Genomic DNA, 22,016 nt, shown 5'->3' with positions numbered 1-22,016 from the left:
CTTGACATCATGGACTGAAACCCTCTTGTTTTAGTCACATCACTTCTGTATCTTTGAGAAAAACACGGGCTACCTATCAGCTCAGAGTTAGCAGGAGTTTGCTCCTGGGTATTAGGATTAATCAAGGTTTTGGTTCCCTGCACTGCCTCCACTACACTGTAGGGAATCTGGCTTGTAAAGATCTCACATGCAGCTCATCTTTAAACCTCTGACCACTCTAGTCAAATAACAGCGTACTCTCCTGTTGCCTAATAGTTCCAAAATGTGTGTATGTGTTCTTTCCACCTGACACTTTCTCTCCTCTCTGTGTAAATGCATCTCTCTGTGTGGGAATAAGTCTCTCCCCTGACTTGCAAGGCTCTGTCTGGCCATGCAGCATGCATGCGCTGATGTCATGGGAGGCGTTCCCTTTCTTTACTAGCGCAGCTCTGTGATCTCTGGTGGAGATCAATTAGTTGAGCAATCAGCCCGCCCCGTGCTTTTGTGTGAGTAACAGCTCGTAAACCGTTCGGTTGCCTGGCGAACAGGGAATGCACTGCCTCAACATAAACAGCCACCCAAGTCAGCACGGCCAAAGTAGCGCTGCTGGCTCCTACTCAGCACAGTGTATGTCATTAGGTAATGCAAAGTGACATCAGCTCATGCACTGCACCATTAGCCAGTGTAATTTAAGATTAGCTGGTAATAATTTGTGCGGGTCAAGTAATGACCTGTTAGGGGTAACAGTAGTTCTCTCTAACAGGCTTTAATAGTGGCATCATTAAACCGGCTGTCCGTGCTGAATAAATGAGAATTATATTATACTGTATGTGTAGGAGATGCCTTCGCACTAAATTTTCCACATGTGTAAACAGTGTATCGAAGCTTGCTGTGTGCACTTTGTGAGTTCTGTCTGATCTGAACCATGAACCGCTTCACTCCCGAGAAAAAAGACCTGACATTCTGTAGCAGCCACAATTTGTAATTGTGCAATCAGCAATGACCGGAGTTATTCACTCCCCTTTCTAAACAGCCGCTGCGAGGTGGTGCCAATGATAACACACCCTCTCTTATGAATAATAATGCATAATGGCCAGCATATCGCAGCCCATTTATCCTCTTGTTGCAGCGCTGGGAGCGGTCCAGAGGAGGCGGGAGTGGGCGTGCTGCTGGTTCAGTTTGCTGGAACGTACGCCATGTAATCGCAGCAGTCTCGCCTGGGATCTTTGTTGCGTGTCGCCTGTTTTTCTGTCACACTTTTTGTCCTGTCTTTTGATAGTAAAGTTGCTAATTAAGGCTGCGAGATCTTTAAAATAATGGGAAGAAATAGTGACAGATGGGACAAAAAAGAAGGGAAAATGAGAGCGTGTGTTTTGGTGTCGGCTGTTGTTTCCAGGCCCGTTCCCGAGGCCTTTTTGCTCTGGTGTGTTGGCCGTAGAGCATTCAGGGACAGATCTCTGAGCCACCACATAGTTGGCCGGTTGACTTTTAAAAAATTCCAGAAAAGTTTTTCCTGGCATGCACGAAAGCAGACTGCCATACATGTGCAGGACTACTCAGCACCGAATTTTTTTCCCATTACACACCTGCCTGTTTGCCACCGTCAAAGATCATGTGTTTAAAGTGAACAAATCTTGAAAATACTTGATCAAATGTTAGCGGTTTGCTTCCTGAGTGACCGCGGAAGGAAACAAAACTGGACTGAAACTGACCAATGAAACTAACCAGGATGAACATCCTGTTGTCGCTGATTTTCATGAGTGTAGGACGTTATGTGGCTTGTGTGTGTGTGTATGCGTGTAAACAGACATACAACAGCGTCAGCATTTTAGCACGCCTGCTGTGGCTGCAATATTCTCTTGAGTAATAATCTCATAAAAGCTTATTAGTTTGTGATTTATCTGTATGTTTTTGTTTGATGCCCTGTATATTTTCATTTATGAACTGCAGCTCTTGTAGGTGTGGAAACAGGCTGGCTGGAGTGCTGCTGCTCCTTTCCTTCCTCCAGTTTATTTCCTCAAGTTTATGGGAGAGGTGATGAAAAGGTCCACGGTCATTAAGCTCGATAAGCAAATTCTGCTCCCTCCTTTCTGTTTCTAAAGGAAGCTTTCACAGTATAAGGAGAGATTGTATGAGTTTAATTTAGTGAATGCATTTTAGAAAGAAAAAAAAATCCATGGTCCTGCAAAACTGTGGCTCTTGAAATGAGAAAAAATGTACTTCAGATCAATCCGTGACACTATTTTGTGTGTCCTGTGCACGTTCAGGCTTGTGCATGTAGATGCCTGTGCACAGGAGAGGAGAAAGGGGAGCTGACATGGGGAAAGAGGGTAGTGAGAGTGAGATGGCCGGTAAATCTGGTACATGCTAACTGTCTAAAAATGGTAAGTAGCTGAAAAACAATGATCTTTTTTCATAATCACAGACTTTAAACCCAAGCAGGTGTTACAGCTCAACGTGTGGATCTGTATTTGTAATCTGTAGATGTGCCCAAGGGAGTGCCCCACACTGAGGCTAACCTGAATAGGTGTCTCTGGTTAGCAGCTTGTATTTACAGTCAACCTGACATCGCATGAATGCAACCTAATTGAGCTTGTGGTCAGAGGGGACATTTTCCAGACTAAACCTGTCCTAAACATCTGAGCAGGGCTTGGCTGTTGCAGGACCCCAGCGTTAGGCCGAGGCCCAGATCTTCCCCACAGAGCAGGGAGGTTATTTTAACACTCCGGCACGCGGCAGCTCCACTGTGCTCTCCCCTGTGGAGGGAATAAGGGAGAAAGAGGCAGGAAGCCACTAAGCTGTAAATCATGAAGCTGAGGTGACAATCCATCGTTCTTGTGGCATGTTTATTGTGCTTCTCTCCACTTTTCTCCAAAGGCCTATTTATAACTGGCCACATTCCCATCTCAGAATATCTCTCCTGTGTGTTTTTAGATTGCATCGACACATTTAACCCTTTGTCTCAGCTTTGAAAGTACAATTGTTTTCCATTTTATATTTGGTTTTTGGAGACATTAACTGAGTCCTTGCAAGGCAGAAGACAGAAGAAGTACTCAGATCTTGTACTTCAATAAAGTACTCATACTACAGTGTACAAGCACTCAGTCAGAAGAAAAGTACAGAGGTGGATACATCAAAATATACTACATTTACCAAAAGTAAGAGTACTCATGATGTAGAATTACATATTTTAGAATAATGTAGGTAATTGGATCATAAATACTAATGCATAAACGTGTTTTTAAAGGTGGTTTAACTACTTTATATAGTTTATCTGCTGGGTAACTTGTGAATTTACCCTTGGTCATCAATAAAACTTTATCCTATTCTGTTATACTACAACATTTATTTGTCGATTATATTTGTATTTTGCACAAAATTTGTAAAGAAGCTAGAGCTAGCAAATAAATGCAGTTAAGTAAAATATCATTTTTTTTAAAAATTGCAGTGGACTGTAGGCAGAAAATCTAATTACTCAAGAACAAGTAGCTCAGAACTGTACAGAAGTTCAGTAAATGTAGTTTCCACTACTGATCAGGTGTTTAGTTTGTAATGTGAATAAATAAAGGAAATCTGTCTGTTATGTCACCTCAGGAAAAAGCGATACATCTGAAACACCAGTGCCTCTTTTGTGCACATTTAAAGGAAAAAGTTTGGGAATTAATAGTTAATGATTGTTTTTGTGGAAAAGCTGAAAGGTCAAGGCGAATGTTTTGCCACTACTGTGCTCATTTTCATCCCAAAGTTTGTTCTGGTTGCTAGGTGGATTCAGGACATTGTACTGAGTTGAAGAGGAAACTGCTTGGTTTCTTCCTGAATCACACCAACCACAGGCAATCTTGGTGAAACTTGAGCTACTATTAAAATGAGTAAAACAAATACTATAATAAGCCTCAGATTAATGGAAACATCCAGGGATCTCGGCAGTAAATCAAACCCACATGATTTAACTGTTTGAAGTATTGTTTCTAATTTATTTACAATGACATAGTATGAGCCACCTTCTATATGTCATTTAAAGAGAAATTCCCCTTATTTCACACATCGCACTCGCATTTCATTTATGTTAAACTGCAATATGTAATTTAGAGATACTGTTTATAATTGTGTCTCACTGACTTTGGCCTCACTGTGTGCCTGAAATAATCACAATGCATCATTAGTGGTGGCTCAAGCAGAAGTGCCATCCTGTTCTCATTCAGAGGGTGTTCAATGCGACCATTGTACCAACAGTGCTGTTGTTTGACACTAGTGGTGTGCGATACTGCAAGATTTGATATCGATCCGATACCAAGTACATACAGGGCCACTGATACCGATACCAGTACACCAGTTGAACTTTTTCAGTAGTTGGTAGGTTTAGAACAAAGGTTAGATGCTGTATATGGTCGTCCGCATATGGCATGAAGATGGGGTTGTATGTGCTTACAGGATCTAAGAGTCAGACTAATTCCTGGGTAGGTTTTCTGTGGGTCAGACGAGGAAGAATCTGGGTTGCAGATGAAATCACAAAGTGAGGGACAACCTTCTTAAACGGTGTTCATTTTTGACCGTTTGGTCAATATATGTGCAATACTTATGTCACTGGAATAGGAAATGCTCTTTTAAGATGCATTTTTACATTCAATTTTACTTTTGTAATAACGAATATGAAAAAATTTCCCCCCGTTTTTATTGTCTTTGCTAATAAAGTATGACAGACATTGTCAGTTCGGCGCCCACCTGGTCCCACCTAGTTACAGGTGAAACACTGCTCAGACGGCGTTGGTCTTTGTAATTGCCGTACAGGAGAGAAACTGAAACTAAAGTATCGATCTTATTACACTGGTATCGTTCAATATCAATACCAACACTGGTATCTAGATTATTGATATTTGGATCGATCCACCCACCTCCATTTGACAGATAAATACAAGGTGTTCTTCGTTGTTAGTGCCATATGCATCAATATTTGTTGCAGATGGACGTACAGGAGTCTTCACAAGGACATTAAAGGTAGACACTATATGTGGTGTAAGTCACAGGACTCATGTTGGACAATTATATTTTGTGCTTTTTCCCTCACTGCGTAGTAAAGTTTAGATAAAACTACTTGTTTAAGTTCAGGATAAGATCATGTTTTGGGTTAAAATACAGCTTTTCACACCATTAACCATGTGTTACAAGGCGAAAGAAGCGACAGTGATGACACCAGCAGAGTACATTTGGTTACGGACAAATTACATCTATGTATTTCATGGAATTTTCTAGATCTATCAGACTAGCCTGTGTGTTGAAAAGTGATTCTAAAGTGTTCCAAGTGCATTCAAATATTACGTCAACGGGTCTTGACGAAGTAGTGTGACTAAGACTGAAATTGATATGAGGAGCAGGTCTGGTGCTCTCACTTCTACTGAACTGCTCTAAATTTTTTATTTTTTTCATTTTCATATTTATAGGCTTCAGAGCCAGGAAGGAGCAGTCATAATGAGCTGTTAGATGAAGTACTGCAGGTGCAGGCCACAACTTCTCAGCAAGTAGTCAGCTTCTATGGCGCTAAATGGGAATCTACTCGCTTCAGTTGTTTGTTTTCCTGTTGCCCCAACATGCTAGGCCATGTGTACCATGTACCTTATTAATTTGAATGTTTGCATACATAAACTGCGATCTTATCCAACCTTTACTCCTTATGTGTTTCTCTGTAGCGCCACTACAGAGCAGAAAAAGCTGCTGTAATGGAGTCCAGGTACTTGACAGGTTGTTGTACATCACGATGTAATCAAACATGGTCCGTGGGTTCACTGCTCTGAGGTCATTCTTTTTCCCAGCTGCCCGTCTAAGTGGAAACCAGATACAACATGTTATCTCTGACTCACCATCATGAGAAATTGAGCCTCGCTGTCTGTGTAAATAAACCACAGGGCGTGCGCGCACACACACACACACACACACACACACACACACATGCAGATGTATGCATGCTGTGGTGCTGGAGTTTACATCACACACTGGGCGCCCGAGGTTTTCCTGTGAGCAGAAGAAGGGAGGAAGCCGCCTGTTGTACGTCTCAGATCTCGGCCAATCGCGTGAGGAAGGAAGTCACTTTCTACTGTTTGTGGCGAGCGTGTGAAGGAATGGCGGGGTGTCTGCCACACAGTAGCCGTGGCAACCTGGACGAGAGAGGAGAGGAGGATGGGAACAGTGGACAAGCCCACTCAGACTGGAAGAGTTACTGCGCACTGGAAGGTGGCTTAATCCTCTGTCTGTGGATGATTCCCTACTCCCAGTCTGACCAAGAGACCTGCTCAGTCACACTCACACAAACACACAGCGAGCCGAGGGAGGCTTGCATTTGATGAATCTCCAGGTTTTTCCCGCCTTTGAGCAGATGTGGAACCCTGGGATATTTATGGTCATTTAGGGAGGGATGTCTGGTAGCCAGTCAGTTCTCCTCTCCTGTATGAATCCTGCTGGATATCCCCTCAAATCCAATAAGTGGTTCCTCGTTCTCTCTCAGAGAAGAATTGGTCACCGGGGTATATGAGAGATGGAGGCAGAAAGCAGGAGGATGGAGAAATCCATTACAGAGCAGCAGAACCACTTGTAGACGCCCCCGCTCACGTTATATGGAAAAATAAATGTGAAACAAGAACCAACAACTTCATTTCCTCCTCATGACGAGCTTATTATGTCTACACTTTGTTTTGAAGTGTTCAGGAGAAGTGGCTGTTAATGAAAAGAGAAGCGAGGCAATTAGCAGCTTACATTCCTGACGCTTGGTGGACGATTAAACAGCAGTCGCATTTAATTTACACAATGTCATCAAGATAATACATTTAAAAGAAAGGAACCACACTGTTTTACACTGTAAAATGTTTGTACATTTTTCAATGAAAAACTGTCAAACTATGATGGTAAAAATCTTAAAAATCTTAAACTTACAACAGTTTCATGCAGTTTATATAACACTGAACAACCGTGAATAGGTTATCCATCCATCCATCCTCTATACACCGCTTTATCCTCACTAGGGTCGCGGGGGGAGCTGGAGCCTATCCCAGCCGACTCGGGCGAAGGCAGGGGACACCCAGGACAGGTCGCCAGTCTGTCGCAGGGCTACATACACAGACGAACACTCACACTCACATTCACACCTACGGGCAATTTAGAGTACTCAATTAACCTCAGCATATTTTTGGACTGTGGGAGGAAGCCGGAGTACCCGGAGAAAACCCACGCATGCTCAGGGAGAACATGCAAACTCCATGCAGAAAGATCCCAGGCCCAGGCCGGGATTTGAACCGGGAGTAAAAACAACATTTTTTATTTATTTTTTTGCAGTGTACATTTCCATTAAACTGTAGTAAAACCCCTGCGGGCTTCTATAAGAGCTGATCTAATAAAGATCAAGACTTTATTCAACTATAACTGATCCAGTTGTCAGTTGTTGCCTTTGTCTTCCAGTAAAAAGACCCCTGTGTTGACAGCGCAGCAGGAAGGATGGTACCAGCCAAAGGAGCTTAGCTTCGCCTCCACTGCACAGTTCCTTAATGCTTTTTGGGGGCGAGAGGGGGGACGTGGTACTGGGGGTAAGTCGGGTAAGTGACACTGAAGAAGTGTGTTGTGTGTGTGCGGCGTACAAGCGGCGTTGTCACTGAGCTGGCTGTGTCGGGTGGCAGCGCAGCAGGGGAGCTGGCTGGGGGTCTGAAGCTGAGCTGCGGAGCGTGTCACTCCACTGGCCCATTAATCATTCCCAGCCTGCCCTGCTTCAGCGCCTCAAAGGGGCTCGATGTGCACGCACTAGGTGGTCCTGATGCCACCCTGGAGGCCCCAGTCGGCTCCATGTAGACAGACGGTGGACACAAAGAGCTGATCATCCACACATTCACACAAACATGCGCATCCATTTCATACTGGCCCGGCGAACAATAGCGCCGCCATGAACAAACAAAAATAAACAGCCAAGAAAACAAACAGTTTGAACAATTTGAGCTGTCCCAACCGTTCAAGATCCTCTCACTGCTCCACTAGAATGTTATCTGTGGTAGAAGTCATCTAACATTATTTTTCCAAGCATATTTTCATTTGAACCCTCAAAACAACAACAACAGCAAAAAATGAGACCTGTATCGGTCTAAACAAGAGCATCACGTATATATCTCATCCCACCAGGTCAGAATTCCACTATGAAGATGAAGACACAGTAACACTCCACAAAAACAAACAAAAAATAGGTAATATTTCCGAAATAAGGTGATGTATTCCACATTCATAGCCACTGGATGTTGTAAGAGAACCAACATCTCAGACCTGTACTTCTATTGACAACCACAAAGATGCTTACACAGTCTTGGCCGTAATGAGTTGTTGTCAACTTGAGTAACGTTATCTTAACTTCACCTGTCGTTGCTTTGATTCGCTTTAGTCTGTTCCACTTCATATATGTGTGTTTTCACAGTTCGGGTCCACTACAGTCTTTCCATGAGTGGAAACAGTGCAAATTAGGTAAATGCCATAAATAGGAAATTTGGTTTTTAACTCGTGGTTTTTGGAGAACTGGATGATGCTGGACTGCACTTTCGCTTTTACAGTGTAATGTGGGAGGTGAGTCTTTTTGTTTATGAGACAGATTGAAAAACAGTTTCTTCCAGTGGCCAGCAATGCTGAAAATACAGCCATGAAATCAGTGTAAACTCTCTGTCATCTTAAATATGCAAATACATTTGCACTATTGTAAATGTGCAGTATCTGTTGAATGTAGATGTCTGGTTGGGTGTGTCTGAAATGTGTGCTTCTTTGGTATATGTTTCATATTATGCAATATTTATCATCATTTTTATTCATTTATTTTGAATCTATTTTAACTTGCACTGTTCTTTTAAATATTGCGCCTAATTCCATTGCACAGGTTGCAATGGCAATAAAGATATTGACTTGATTGACTTATAAGCACAGGGACCTAAACAGTTTCAAGGGGAGGAACTCACATGCAATAACATGCACATGTGGTTATATTAATGCCCAATATCACACATATTGCACCTTTAAATTTGATTTCAAGTGTGATCATGACAAAATCTGTAAAATTCTTGACTTGTTCATGCTCTTTTATGAATTTCCCTGAGCCTGGCGTAGTTTAGAAACAAACTTCAATAGAAGTTAAATAGAATTGCGAGGTAAAGAAAACACCAACCCAACAAAAAACTCTTGAACTGCATTGTCTAAACTAACATATATTTTCAATCAAAGACTGTATTGTGTCAGTTTCACCCTAATGGCACTCAATGTGTATGTGTCCTGTAGCCCCACTGCATCCTGCATTTGTTCCACGCCGGTCAACATGCATGCCATGATGTCCAGCAGCTCATGCGTGAAGGATACGAACATTAAATCAAAATTCATACACTCCTCTCAAAACACTGAGTCACCTCTCCAAACCACCATCCACAACTTAGCAGAACAAGATTTTTCAGTGTGCCCTTAAAAGCCCAAGTGAAACCTTTCTGGCCTGAAACATCACGTCTGTCTTGAATTATGAGCTCAACAAAACAAAATCCTCAAAACATGCAGTCTTTGCCCAGAGGACACTGGATTGTAGCTGAGCGTGGATTTTTGAGATCCCCCAAATACGTCTCTTTGTTTTATGGTCTGGTTGTATACAGAGAAAGTCTTACCAAAGTCACATAGGCTTATGTTGCAAGAAAGACTGGAGGCGACAGAGTGAGGGCCAATTTCAGAGGTATTGTTCTCCAGTTGTAATCATGACCGAGTTGAAGCATGTTTTCTGGAACTGCTGTTAGCATGTGAACGGCACTGAGTATCCCTTAACATGGAGTCTTAATCACAGACGTAGGATCTAGTCGAAGTCTTTGGATTGTAAGGCATCAGGATATCTGTACCTAACTGGTTGATGATCTAAAACATAAGCAAGACTCTGGATTTCCATCATGAGCCTTTTTTCTCTTGGATTTCACCTCTAAAAACTCTCTCTGTTTATCCAAGTTTCATATTGAGAAGTTATTTTCCATGAAAATAATCCATACCTGCCTTAAAATGGCTTAGATATAACACTACATAGGTTTTTCTTCTGCAATTCACTCTACCTCCATTCACCGCTTCCGGCAACTTGAGTACACCAGCTCACCCACAACTCAAACACTGTAAAACTAATCTGTCGAGTAAATTAGCCATACGTGTTTGAACAAGAAACCGAATTTGAACAAACAAGTAAAGGTACGTGTCCACAAGATCCAGCCATTTCCCGCATCCCATTCATTGTCTATGTCAAACTCACCACTTTGCATGCCAGTCCAGCTGCGGTGCGTTTCAAGCTGTGATCCGGTGCATCTCCTCGGAACAAGCCGCAGCTCATCTGCATAAAGTAGACTCGACTTCTACTTTATGCAAATTCGGGTGTGCAGAGGTCCGACGCATCGCAAAACTTTCGTCAGATGTCTAAACTAGCCGTCAGTGAACTAAAACAAGGATAGATTCAGCAAGGTTATTTCTTGCCTCAAATGCTTTGAGAAATACTTTTCGCTGAATTCTTTTCAAATTAGGAGAAAGTTTGCGACCAAGCCACCGTGTTGGTCCGACGCATCTGCTAGACTGACGATCTGAAGGGCTGTCATGTGACCACCTCGTGGCCCACTAGTGACCGCCCACCAAGCGGGCAACTTTCAGATGCGCCACGTTTATATGCAGGAAAAATCTAGATCTAGTGGACACGTAGCATAACACACAAAGTCCTAGCCTCCAAGTTTGACAGAATTGGTTTATTAAGTTGTTAAGAATGAAACTCTGGAAATCTGATTCCATGTTTCTGAGACCGTCATCAGCACACTTCAGTTTTAATATGGAAATACTGAGCCATTGTGCTCACTGCTTCTTTTGTTCATGATGTCTTTCAGCACATAAAAAACACCATATGGAGATTTTAACAAGGTTAAAAAGATTTTACAACAAAGGGGTCTTTAAAATTGATTTCTCATTATCTAGACACTCATTATGCTTTTATGGTTATGAGAGTGGCCAATAAAAAAATAAATAAACAAAAACAGAGGAGAGTTTCTCTAGGATTATGCAAAGAGCAAGTGTAGACTATAGGGAGTGTATTAAAATGATATTAGACAAGGCTTTATGTGATGTTGGGTTTTGTTTTAATCAGAATCAGAATAGGTTTTATTGCCAAGTAGGTTTTTACACTTACAAGGAATTTTCTCTGGTGCTCTTGGTGCAAGTACAGATAAAATAAAATAAAATTGTAAGTAAAGAGATGTAGGAAATGTGGATAAAATAGACAAGGTATATAGAGTTACTACGCAGTAGTAATTAATATAGTCAACAGAGCTGATTTGCAGTGGCACGGGCAGTGTTTATCAGCGATGCAGCAGAGGGGAAGAAGCTGTTCTTGTGGCGAGAGGTTTTAGTCCTGATGGACCGCAGTCTCCTGCCTGAGGGAAGGGGTTCAAAAAGTTTGTGTCCAGGGTGAGAGGGGTCAGCCAAGATCTTGGTTGCATGCCTTAAAATCCTAGAGGTGTACAGAACCTGGAGAGATGGCAGGTTACATCCGATCACCTTCTCAGCAGAGCGGATGATGCGGATGATTTTGCTTTAAAAAACATACCTGTTAGGATAAATGACAGTGGCTGTACAGGTGTGCATGCAACATAACTGCAATACCCCTCGATTCAAGCCAATGACCTGTGTTGCCATATCTCTCTTAGACAAGCAATATTTCGACTTTCAACTGTGCAATGGAGACAAAAATGTCCAAAAAATATCTTCAGAATATATTTCGGTATTAAAAGTGGGTCATACAGGTGCATGTATCACTCCTATTAAAATGTCAGCTGATAGAGGCAACAAGCTAATGTTAAGAAACACAGAATACATTGAGTTTTCTGCCTGGGCAGTCAATACTACTTTCACAAAAAGCTAAATGTGTCATGATTAGCTATTGCACAACATAATAGCACCACATATTGGGCCAAGATGCCTCACTGTGTTTGCTTTTCAACTTTAATGCAGCGTTTTATGGCCATAAATGTGATTTTTGCTAGTTTAACTTTTACTGTACAACAGGTGGCTCTGGTTATGTTGCTGTTCCATTATGATGTTATTTTTAAATGGGGATACGCCATCTTCAATTGCTCTTTTTAGATATTAATTATGAGTTCAACGTATTTAATACTGTGTGTTATTTTGATATTTAAGGATGAGTTAAGGAGTTTTTTTTTCTAAAAAGGGGAGCGTCCAAATGTAGCATTTTGCTTCAACACAACCTTACTTCTTTCCAATCCCATTATTACTACATAATCTCTCACCACATTATTGGAAATCAAAATCCTCTCACACATGATCACATGTGAGACAGAACCAACCATTAATAGATGTTGTGGAAAGTTATGCGTTCATGGAAGGCGAGATAACAATTTAGAATGACATACAACGAAACATGCCAGATTACGGCCTGTCAGAGTGTATAAAACTGGATGTAAAAGCAAAACAGAGAGTGATGGTGGATTCTTTTACTGTTTCCACAGAGTCTCCACTTTTGCTGCTGCTGGTTTTGTCTCCAGAGTCGACCGTCATGTGAGTTGTGCCGATAAATTTATACACTCTTTTCATGCTCATAAGAAAAGCACATTCAGGTCTGCTTCATATTTGATCTTTCTGATTGAAAGCGATTGGTTTATAATAAAATCTGACTTTGGGGTCACTACTCCTGCCTGTAGGGACTTTCTCTGCACTCCAAAGCATTTGAAGTTTCCTTCGAGCTGCAATCGAGCGCTGACGTGTTCTAGATGACTGAGACTCGTCAGTCCATCTAACTGGCAGTCGCCTCCTGATGGGATTCTGTCCCGGGTGTCTGACTTTCCACATAGCTGTAAGGCGACAAATGTTCCTGAATGTTTGCTGTCCTGCAGCACACCTGTTTGCTATTAACTTCTCTTTTTTCTCACATACTTGTATTTTTTCTCATTACTTCTGCTGTTATTTCCTTTTATGATATGCAGTTTGTTGCATTTTCTTCAGGTCTTATTTAGACTATTTACGCAGCACATCTGAAGGTTGTTGTGAACCCGCAAGAAGAAAGCCCTGTAATCATTAATGGGCATCCAAACAAACAACCCACAACAAGAACACTATGCTCACTGGAACATTTATTTGTTCTTATGTTTTTTCTTCTACTTTCTTCGTTAAATATTTGCTACTGCATGTTGGTATGTTACGCTTTTATTCATCGACCAAAGGAGGAATTTCTCGATGCCTCTCTTTGTGGGTACTTCACTCGCTATCTGGGGAAATTGCTCTGAAGTTCCATTGTTAAACAAAATCCGTCTCATCATTTCCAAACACAGCCTGCTTTCATTATTCATTATGTTAAGGTAATGCATTTAAACATGAAACCCATCAAAACAGAAGTCAACAAAACAAAAACAACCTCAGAAATAACCGGATCCTCTGGCTATTGTTGCCTAAATTCAAAATGAAAAAATCCAAACCCACAAATATGCCTGAGCTTACAAACCAAACCGAAAATGGCTGAGTCTGTCGTCCTGCCGCTGGCACACAGAGAATGACGGGGAGGAGAGAAGAAGAGGAGGAGAGAGAGCGAAGCTTCTATTACAAGAAAGTCTATGACATCATGCTGCACAAAAATTCTTCTCTCCCGTCACATGGGCCGCTGCCGTGGAGCCGAAATGAGACCCAGATGGTGAGCAGGCCTGGCCCGTCCTAACCTGGCAACCCAGGAGGGAGGCGGGTGGCACAGGCACCATCAGCAGAAACAGTGTCAGTGGTCCCATTGAGCCGCGCTGACAAAGACGGGTCCGAAATCATCGCGCCGCAGTTGGAAACCAAATGATGTGGAGTGGTCGTGTAAAAACAACTGTGGTGAATGTGGTGTCTTTGTACTGAAAGACTGGTTTCCTCCTGCTTCTGCCAGTGTTTCCTCTCTATGAGCAGTGCAAACAGAAAATAAACTGTTTGCTAAAGGTAGACATGGCTGCAAGTTGGAAGCATGGCCACAGTTATTTAATCACTGAGTTGTTTGGTCTATTAAATATGGGAAAATATCAATCAGTGCTTCCTGAAGCTCAAGATGATGCCCTCAAATGTCTTGTTTTCAGATTCGGATTCAGAAAACTTTATTTGTCCCCAGGGGGCAATTATAAAGGCAAGTAAAGCAGGCAGTGCAACAATGACTTAATAAAGAAATGAGGATAAAAATATACACAAATGTAGAGCAAGTAATATAAGAATAAAAAGAAAGAAAAAAGATTTTTAAAAACCCAACTTACTAACATACTAGTGCTAACATGTCATACTAGTGCAAATACAAATGAACAAGCAGTTGCAATATGGCAGTGAGGTCGATACAAGTTGCATATATCAAGGTAGATATAAATGACAGAGTTCACAGAAGGTCCACATTAAAGTCCATGTGTGGTGGAGGTATTGGTGTTATTGTTTATGAGTTGAGGAGTTGGACAAAAAGATTTTGTCCAAAGATATTCAGTTAACAGTCATAAAGGAGGAAAAAAAATGTAAAATATTCACACTTATAAAATATTTACGCTTTAGGAGCTAAAATCTGAGAATTTTTACTTTTTTTTCTTAAACTGATTGGACTAATTGAATAATTGTGGCAGCTCTAGTGTAGGCCAGTGATTTCCGAGGTACATAGATCAGTAGGTGAGCTAATGCTAAAACTTTAAATATGATTTGACCCAAACACAAACTTCTTTCTGCTAGAGGAAAATGTAACAATATCTACTTTTTATATGTGCAATAGCTCTAGTTATTAGCAATCGTTTTTACTTTGGGTGATACTCAAATTCATCTGGCAGTGCTGCTGGTGATACATCTACACCTGAATAATGAAAACACAGCTGTAGTATTGATTTTCCCACACTTTTCTGGCATATTTACCATCAAACCTCGTGTTTCTCTACAGATATGTGAGCACACATTTCAGTTCTGTATTTTAGAGCGTATTCCAATGTGCTGCACTGACTGGAAGCAGGCAGTTTTTTCATTCATATCCTAATTCAGCTTCATAAATGCCAGAATGCTATTAGATAATAATTGAGATTGTGATCAGAGGTGCACAGATCTGTATCCCACACAACATGTCGGCTTTAATGAAATTAGAGGTTTCTCTCGGAAAATCTCTTTCCCATGAAATCCACCTGAAGCCACATAAAAGTCCGCCAAGCGTAAGAGCAGACCTGCGGAGGTGCGTGAAAGTGCGCTCTGAAAGCACATCAAAAGTGAGAGGAAACGCGACGGACTGAACCTCCAGCCGACTTACAACACAGAACATCGCATGGCAGGGTGACAGAGAAAACAACGGCGGAATTGAACAAGTGCAAAATTACACGTATGAGCGACTGAGGCTACCATTTTCATCTCGCCTCAAAACCCACTTGGCAAGCCTGAGTTCCCACAGTTCCCTTCACAGCCCATCAGTCAGGCCGGAGAGGAGCGGGGGCCTGACTGTCAGGGGTCAGCGCTACGCCGAACATGGAGAGAATATGAAGCAGCTGCCCGGGACAGGAGGGCCTGACGTGTCACCATATGTGTGTGTGTGTGTGTGTGTGTGTGTGTGTGTGTGTGTGTGTGTGTGTGTGTGTGTGTGTGTGTGTGTGTGTGTGTGTGTGTGTGTGTGTGTGTGTGTGTTTCCCAACCTTATTCATTCCTTTGTATAAATGATTATGGGTCGTGGTCAAACATCATCATGCATTAATGACTTCAATGTGCTTTTTGTCTGGATTTTTGATGCAGAGGTGGAGTTGAAACTTGTGAACGGTGGTAGTGTGGGGCACAGTGGTGGACAGATTTAAAGAATCATTTACACAGCAGGTAAAAACATTTCAAGCACTGCTTCACAATAATAATATGAAGAAATTATAGTAAATGTAGAGCAAGCATTACATCCGAAATACTTAAAATGCAGAAGATATTATAATATAAAATCAAAAATGCTTCTATTTGTCACTAAAAAGCAGCTGTGTTAGTCATCTTCATCTGTTTGTGTACATTTTGCATCTTTACATACCGTGACGGAGCCACAAAGTTTGTTTTTAGAGGTTCCCATACCATTACTCACATTGGGGTGGTACAAAAACATTTTTTTCTGCGTAGCAAATCACTATAGGCTATTTTTTTCTGCTCGGTTACTTTTATCATTAACTTATGCAGGAATGACTGCTATGCAGAGGTACACCACAAGGACTTCAGCTGATTCACAAAAACATAGCGTTTTAATTGGTGATATTATAGTTTAATTTAAATTACATTATATTTGTATGTGTGTGTAACCCTGTAACATAGAGGTATTCAACTAAAAGCAAAAAGAAAAGCAAAGGTGTGAAACATAATAATGTCTAACTTTAATTAGTGTGATTTATGTTGATGTAACCTAGTAGTTTTATCAGCGTCTGCATGTAATCAATAACTGCCGGTCAAATCAAACAAATTCAGGACGGTCCAAAGACATTTTGACAACGTTTATTAACAAATAACTGTTGATATAAAGTGCAGGACCTGAATTGACTCAACACCTGAACCCACTTATATGCATCTGTAACAATACCTCAGTTTCAAAAAATATAAAGAATTGAACACTTTTACATTTTTGTCCTGTCGTCTATCACTCCTCTAATATCTCTGCTGCTTCATAGGAGAACTAGCTGCAGCTTGTCCTGTCAGTATTTTGAATCGTGGCCTGAGTGGTGTCAGGGTCATGCTCAGACACATTTGGAGCTCATTGGTGAGTCTGGAACGATATCTAGTTTTGATTATGTTCATAGTGGAGAAGCTGCCTCACCGCTGTATGTTGAGCCAAACATCACAGTCTGTCCTCCTCTCGTCTGTCCCTCGCCTCTCAACTGTTTTCTGAACAGAGCTGTGATGTTTAGCGCCTGCAATGCAGAGACTTCATTGGCTGAGTAGCGTCAGGTGGGATGTCTGAAGTCGTACGTAATTGGTCTGTGTCTCCTGAGCTGATAACCAACGTTTTAAACACTAGAAAAGCTGCACTGCTGAAACAGAAGCGAAAATTTTAAAACCCTGTTACAATTTACTGATTACAGATCCGAGTCTGGAGACGGCGTCTGGACCACGATTCGCCAGTTAGTGACCCCTGTTCTGTTGGTTTTTTTGCCAATATGGCCACCCCTTGACTCCGCCCTGTCTGTACAAGTTCTAGTGACCTTCCTAAAATAATGGCCTCAGTCATTTTTTTGCCTAAATCATGTCCTCATGGTGCTGGCCACTTCTGGTAAAATCACCTCCATCCTCAGTTGAACAGATCATGTTTTTCTACCCTTGTAGTGTAATGACCTAGGTCAGGGTCAGTGTGGTGTGGTTCAGTTTTTTGTGTTTTCTGAAAAGAATGACTTTGGCCATTAATTTAGGAGGGTGTTGTGTTTGTGTCTCCTTTCCTGTCTCATTGTGGTTTTACCATGCCTCTGTAGATGTTTTATATCTGTACTTGGTTTCCTCCTGACTGTTAAAGGGCTACCAGAGGTGACCAGTCAGACTGCTTGGTGGGGACCCTGCTTCCCCTTGTTTTCTAGACAGATTTGTCAGTCGTGCACCTCCAGCTGATAGGAATGCAAAGGCTGCTCTTGCCAACATAAATGCCTCTTGACAAAAATGATGGCAACCCTGCATGCAAAGTCATGGGAAACAAGTTTGTCCTGCTTCCTTGATGCCTGTCGCCAATAAGTGAAGCCAACTCTCCCATAACTGCACCTCTCCTTCTCACTCTCCCCTCAATATCCTAATGTCCTACGGCAGGGAGGAGAAATCCAGACAGATCATTAGCACCGGCCCCTCTGCATCCCCACTGCCAGACCATATGGACCGTGTGCTGAATGGAAACAACCCCTCCCCCGGGTCATCTTCTTTCATGCTAAGGTGTCAGGCCACCCTTATTATTTCCTCTCGCTGCGGTCTGACTGTTCTGCGGTTTTATCTGATGACACCACTCTCACACACACACACACACACACACACACACACACACACACACACACACACACACACACACACACACACACACACACACACACAAAAAGTGAGATGGTTGAAAGAAGGAGGGGAGGAGGGCCTCCCACTGACAGCGAGATGGATGCCACAAGTGACAGCCTTTTGTTTTAGTAAAATACACTCACATGCTGGCTTTGCAGAGGCGAAAGGCGGAGGCCAAAGGGAACAACTTGTTCACTTGTTCCGTTTGGTTGAGCAAACCATGGCAGAGTCAGGACTTGTTACTTTTCCAGGTTCTGGAAGCTCAGGGGGGCTTGAACTGTTGATATAAGCTTTCCTGCTCTGTTGAAAATAAGCATCACAGCAAATACACTCGCTCTACAATAAAAAAAAAAACTCAGATCTGGCTTCAAATTACCTCTCTCTTTGTCCTCCTCTCTGAATAGTTTACCGCCTCTAAAGTGGCAGTTTATACGCTACGTGCCAAAAATGTCAATAAAACCGCCCTAATCGCCCATCCAATCTGTAATAGCACCTGCTTATGGAAACACAACACGCCCCTGCAGTCTATCTCTGCAGCTGCAATGTTTCCTCCCTATTAAAGCTGCTACTACAGTCGGAAGCGCGGGTCAAAACGCAATTACGCATTTGGACAGGCGCACTTTGTTTATCGAAATGACTTCCTGCCTTTTCTTTGCTATTCATGAATTTCTTCTGATTGTTGATAAAAATCAGGGGTTAGCACAGTTCACGTGGTGTTTTTTTACTGCAGAAAAATATAGAGTCTGGAAAACAACACTTAAGATTTTTTGTTTTATTTTATCTTTACGCACAGGAAGCATGCAGCTCTGCCTCCTGGAAATCATTCCTGTTTGTTTAGAAGTCTGCTCCACTGTGCGCGTTTAACCTTCCTTAAATCTGATATTTGACATTTTCCCTACAAATTGAATTAGTAAATTATTGCAGTTAATTTAGTCTTTTAGTGTTCTATCCAAATGCACGTCACTTCTTTCAACAATAACTTATTTTGGTTTGGAAAAATAAAATGCGTAAAAATAATCAGGAAGAATATAGTTTCATTTTTGATTAAATAATTTCATCAAAGACTTTATTTTTAGATTGACTAAACAATTCACTCAGTTTAGGTGTAGTTTTAGCTCCTGAAATTTCAGCTTGCTCCTGACATGAGGCCTGTCTTTCTGTTTGCCTGACGAGAATTTATTTATCAAATTATTTCTACAATAATTGAACAATTTAACAATCTTAGCCTGTGCGTAAAATTTATTCTAGTTTAAACACCTGGCTATATTTTAAAATTGATTTAATGAACCTCTGAGGAGAGCTGCATTTGTTTCACTCCCATGAAATTTTTGTGAACGAATGAACAGCTGCTTGGAGCTTCATTTTTGCGCGTAATGGCAGAAAACTGTGATCTCCAAAATACTGATTTGTTGCACCCGTATGACATGAAACTATAACTTAGTCTAAAGGGATTTTACAATATTTCCATAGTGAAGGGCAAAATAAATGGATGTCTTACCGACACACTCGTTGGCCTCTCTGGCCGTGGCGCGCTGCCAGGGTCGGTCATAGTGAAAAGGTTTGCACCTGTCGCACTCCGGTCCCGCCGTGTTGTGTTTGCACTCACACACCAGATTCCCCTCTCTGTCCTTGACGCATTTCGAAGCGTGCCCGTTGCACTTGCACCTTCCTCCGACCTGCAGGTCAGACACCGCGTAAAAGTAGGAGTCTCTGGCCAGCTCCGAGTCGTCCTCGTTCTCGTCTCCGAATGTGTGCAGCCGGCTGAAGATCACCTTGATGTCGGTGGCCGTCACCCAGTCCTGCAGCACCGGGGAGTTGTCGAAGTCGTGCGCCGACGGTCTGCCGTCCAGGGTGCTGAAGGCGATGAGGCCACCTGTCAGAGGGTGCATGTCCGTGTGGGAGTCCGTGCAGATCGCCTCCTGCTCGTTCTGTTTGGTTATCGTCGCCTTATTCTGCCGGTTGTACATCTTCTTGCACTGCGTGGAGTAAAACTGAAACGGCACCCACGACTTGCCATAGTCCATGGACTTGTAGATCGCCATGGACTCCGGTCTGGGTGAGCAGAACTGCAGGCTCACATAGGTGACCTCAAACTTTTTCCCCAAAGACAAGGTGAGGGTGACGTTCTGCGGATACTGCACGTAGTTTTCCGACTGCCAGCAGGTGAGGTTGTGCGGGTTGTTGAGGTCCGTCAGGTAGGCAGGTGGATGGGACTTCTTGGGATCCCCGGCGTCGCACGTGTGACAGTCCCTGGTCCTCTCCTCTCCCTTCTCAGTCACCACGCAGTACCGGGCCGCCGGGTTGCCGCAGGTGCTGGATACGCGCACGTCCTTCCCGAACGCGGAGTTGACGAAGTCGGGGATGCATCTCCGAGGGTTCCCGTTCTCGTCATAGCACGGATCCGGAGGGGAAGACTGCGCTGCAAACATGCTCAGCCCGTATCCTCCAAAGGCGCCCTTGGTCAGCGCAGAAACTGTCACCAAGGTGACCCAAATCTCCAAAATCCTTTGCATTGTAATCCGTGCGCCGCAGGGACCGTTGCGCTGAAATAAAATGAGGACAAAAATGATCAGTTATGTGGAGAAAATCAGCTCAGCTATTAATACACTTAACTGATGCTCAGACAGACACAGTGAAAGCAAGAAATATTAGGACGAGAAATATTCTTACGAGGCAAAGAAAACTCCACCCAGACCTCCAAATTTAGCCCCCTGCTCAGTCTGAAAGTGTAGCACAACTCCAAAGAATTTGGAGAAACAGCCTGTCCCGTTTAACGCACGAAAAAATACTATAGTTAAACTTTTTCCCCCTCTCTAAAAAATAGAAAATAAAAACAAGATATGGCAAAAGCCCAGCTGGCTCTGAGTCTCCCTCTGCCTCTGCCTGTCCACTCAGTCACACCTCTGCCCACCTCTATCTCTTTCTGTCCCATTCCCTCTCTGTTATAATAGAAAAAAAGGGGGTCCACTCATTCAGAGGAGAGGAGTCGGAGCCTTCTTGGTGTCTCAGGATGGAGAGAGAGCAGCGACATCTTCTGGTGGATTAGTTCAACTACATGAGGGAGAAAACGACTGTTCCGCCACAAATGATGCTCAGAAATGTGCTGCATTTGAATGTGTGATGTGAAGATATACGTTTATTAATAGCTCAAAACAACAGGATACATTTATAGTTCTTATCAGTGACCACAGTGGTTTAGCTGGTGAAGTCTATATAATCAGCTGATGTGTTTGTAGGAAATCAGCTGCTCTCTCATGATGCTGCAAGTAGCTGGAGACTGTATCTTCTCTTTTAGGTAGTTATTTTATTATTTGCAGCACATGATAGCATATTTTTTGGCGCACTTTGCAACTGGAAATAAGTTTGTTGTGCAAACATTTGTTGCAGACCTTTTCTCCTCAGACAAACCGTCCAGTGCCTTAAAAAGTCCTAAATCTAAACGCATAAACTGAGAGAATGTAGAAATATCTAATCAAGTGAAAACATTCTCCAAATAACATAATTTGAGGGGTTTTTTAATGTTTTTAATCTCATTTAGAGTATATGATTCATAGTTTTGTAATATATATGTATGAAAACACTTTAGTTATATTAGGTAGTACGCAAAACCAAAAAACTGGTCTTAAACATTCATGCAAACATTGTTTGAATGTTTACTGGTATACTTGTGTTTACTGTATATCTCTCTCTGTGTGTGTGTGTGTGTGTGTGTGTGTGTGTGTGTGTGTGTGTGTGTGTGTGTGTGTGTGTGTGTGTGTGTGTGTGTATAAATGGCTGAAGAGCTCTAGCACATATTTACATCCAGGTATCACTGGTAATAGAAACAGATCTCCCAGAGGATAAAGTTTTTTAAGTGTTTGCTGTGTTATTTTTACACATATGCACTTTCAATAAAATGCCCTTTATTTCTGATGAGTTCAGTATAAATCTCATGTCTGATTGCTGTACATAAAGCTGAGGTTGTGTTTTTAAAAGGGAAATTTTTCACAACTGCAACACATAACATAACAGAA

The 22,016-nt window shown here is 42.2% G+C and overlaps 1 protein-coding gene across 1 annotated transcript in view; it reads right to left on the bottom strand.

Annotated features, from left to right (window-relative positions):
- The window catches only part of ntn1b (netrin 1b), a 54,747-nt gene extending 33,788 nt beyond the window's left edge, over positions 1–20,959 (bottom strand). Inside the window, exons 1-2 of the mRNA XM_022190697.2 lie at positions 20,674–20,959; positions 19,502–20,546 (exon numbers count right to left, since the gene is read on the bottom strand). Coding sequence (XP_022046389.1) covers positions 19,502–20,516 — 1,015 coding nt within the window. The 5' untranslated portion in view covers positions 20,517–20,546; positions 20,674–20,959. The remainder of the gene's footprint in view (positions 1–19,501; positions 20,547–20,673) is intronic.
- Positions 20,960–22,016: the final 1,057 nt, after the last annotated feature.

This window comes from Acanthochromis polyacanthus, chromosome 21 (genome assembly GCF_021347895.1).
Source record: "Acanthochromis polyacanthus isolate Apoly-LR-REF ecotype Palm Island chromosome 21, KAUST_Apoly_ChrSc, whole genome shotgun sequence".
NCBI classification, from domain to species: domain Eukaryota; kingdom Metazoa; phylum Chordata; class Actinopteri; family Pomacentridae; genus Acanthochromis; species Acanthochromis polyacanthus.
This window is presented reverse-complemented; position numbering and strand designations above follow the sequence as displayed.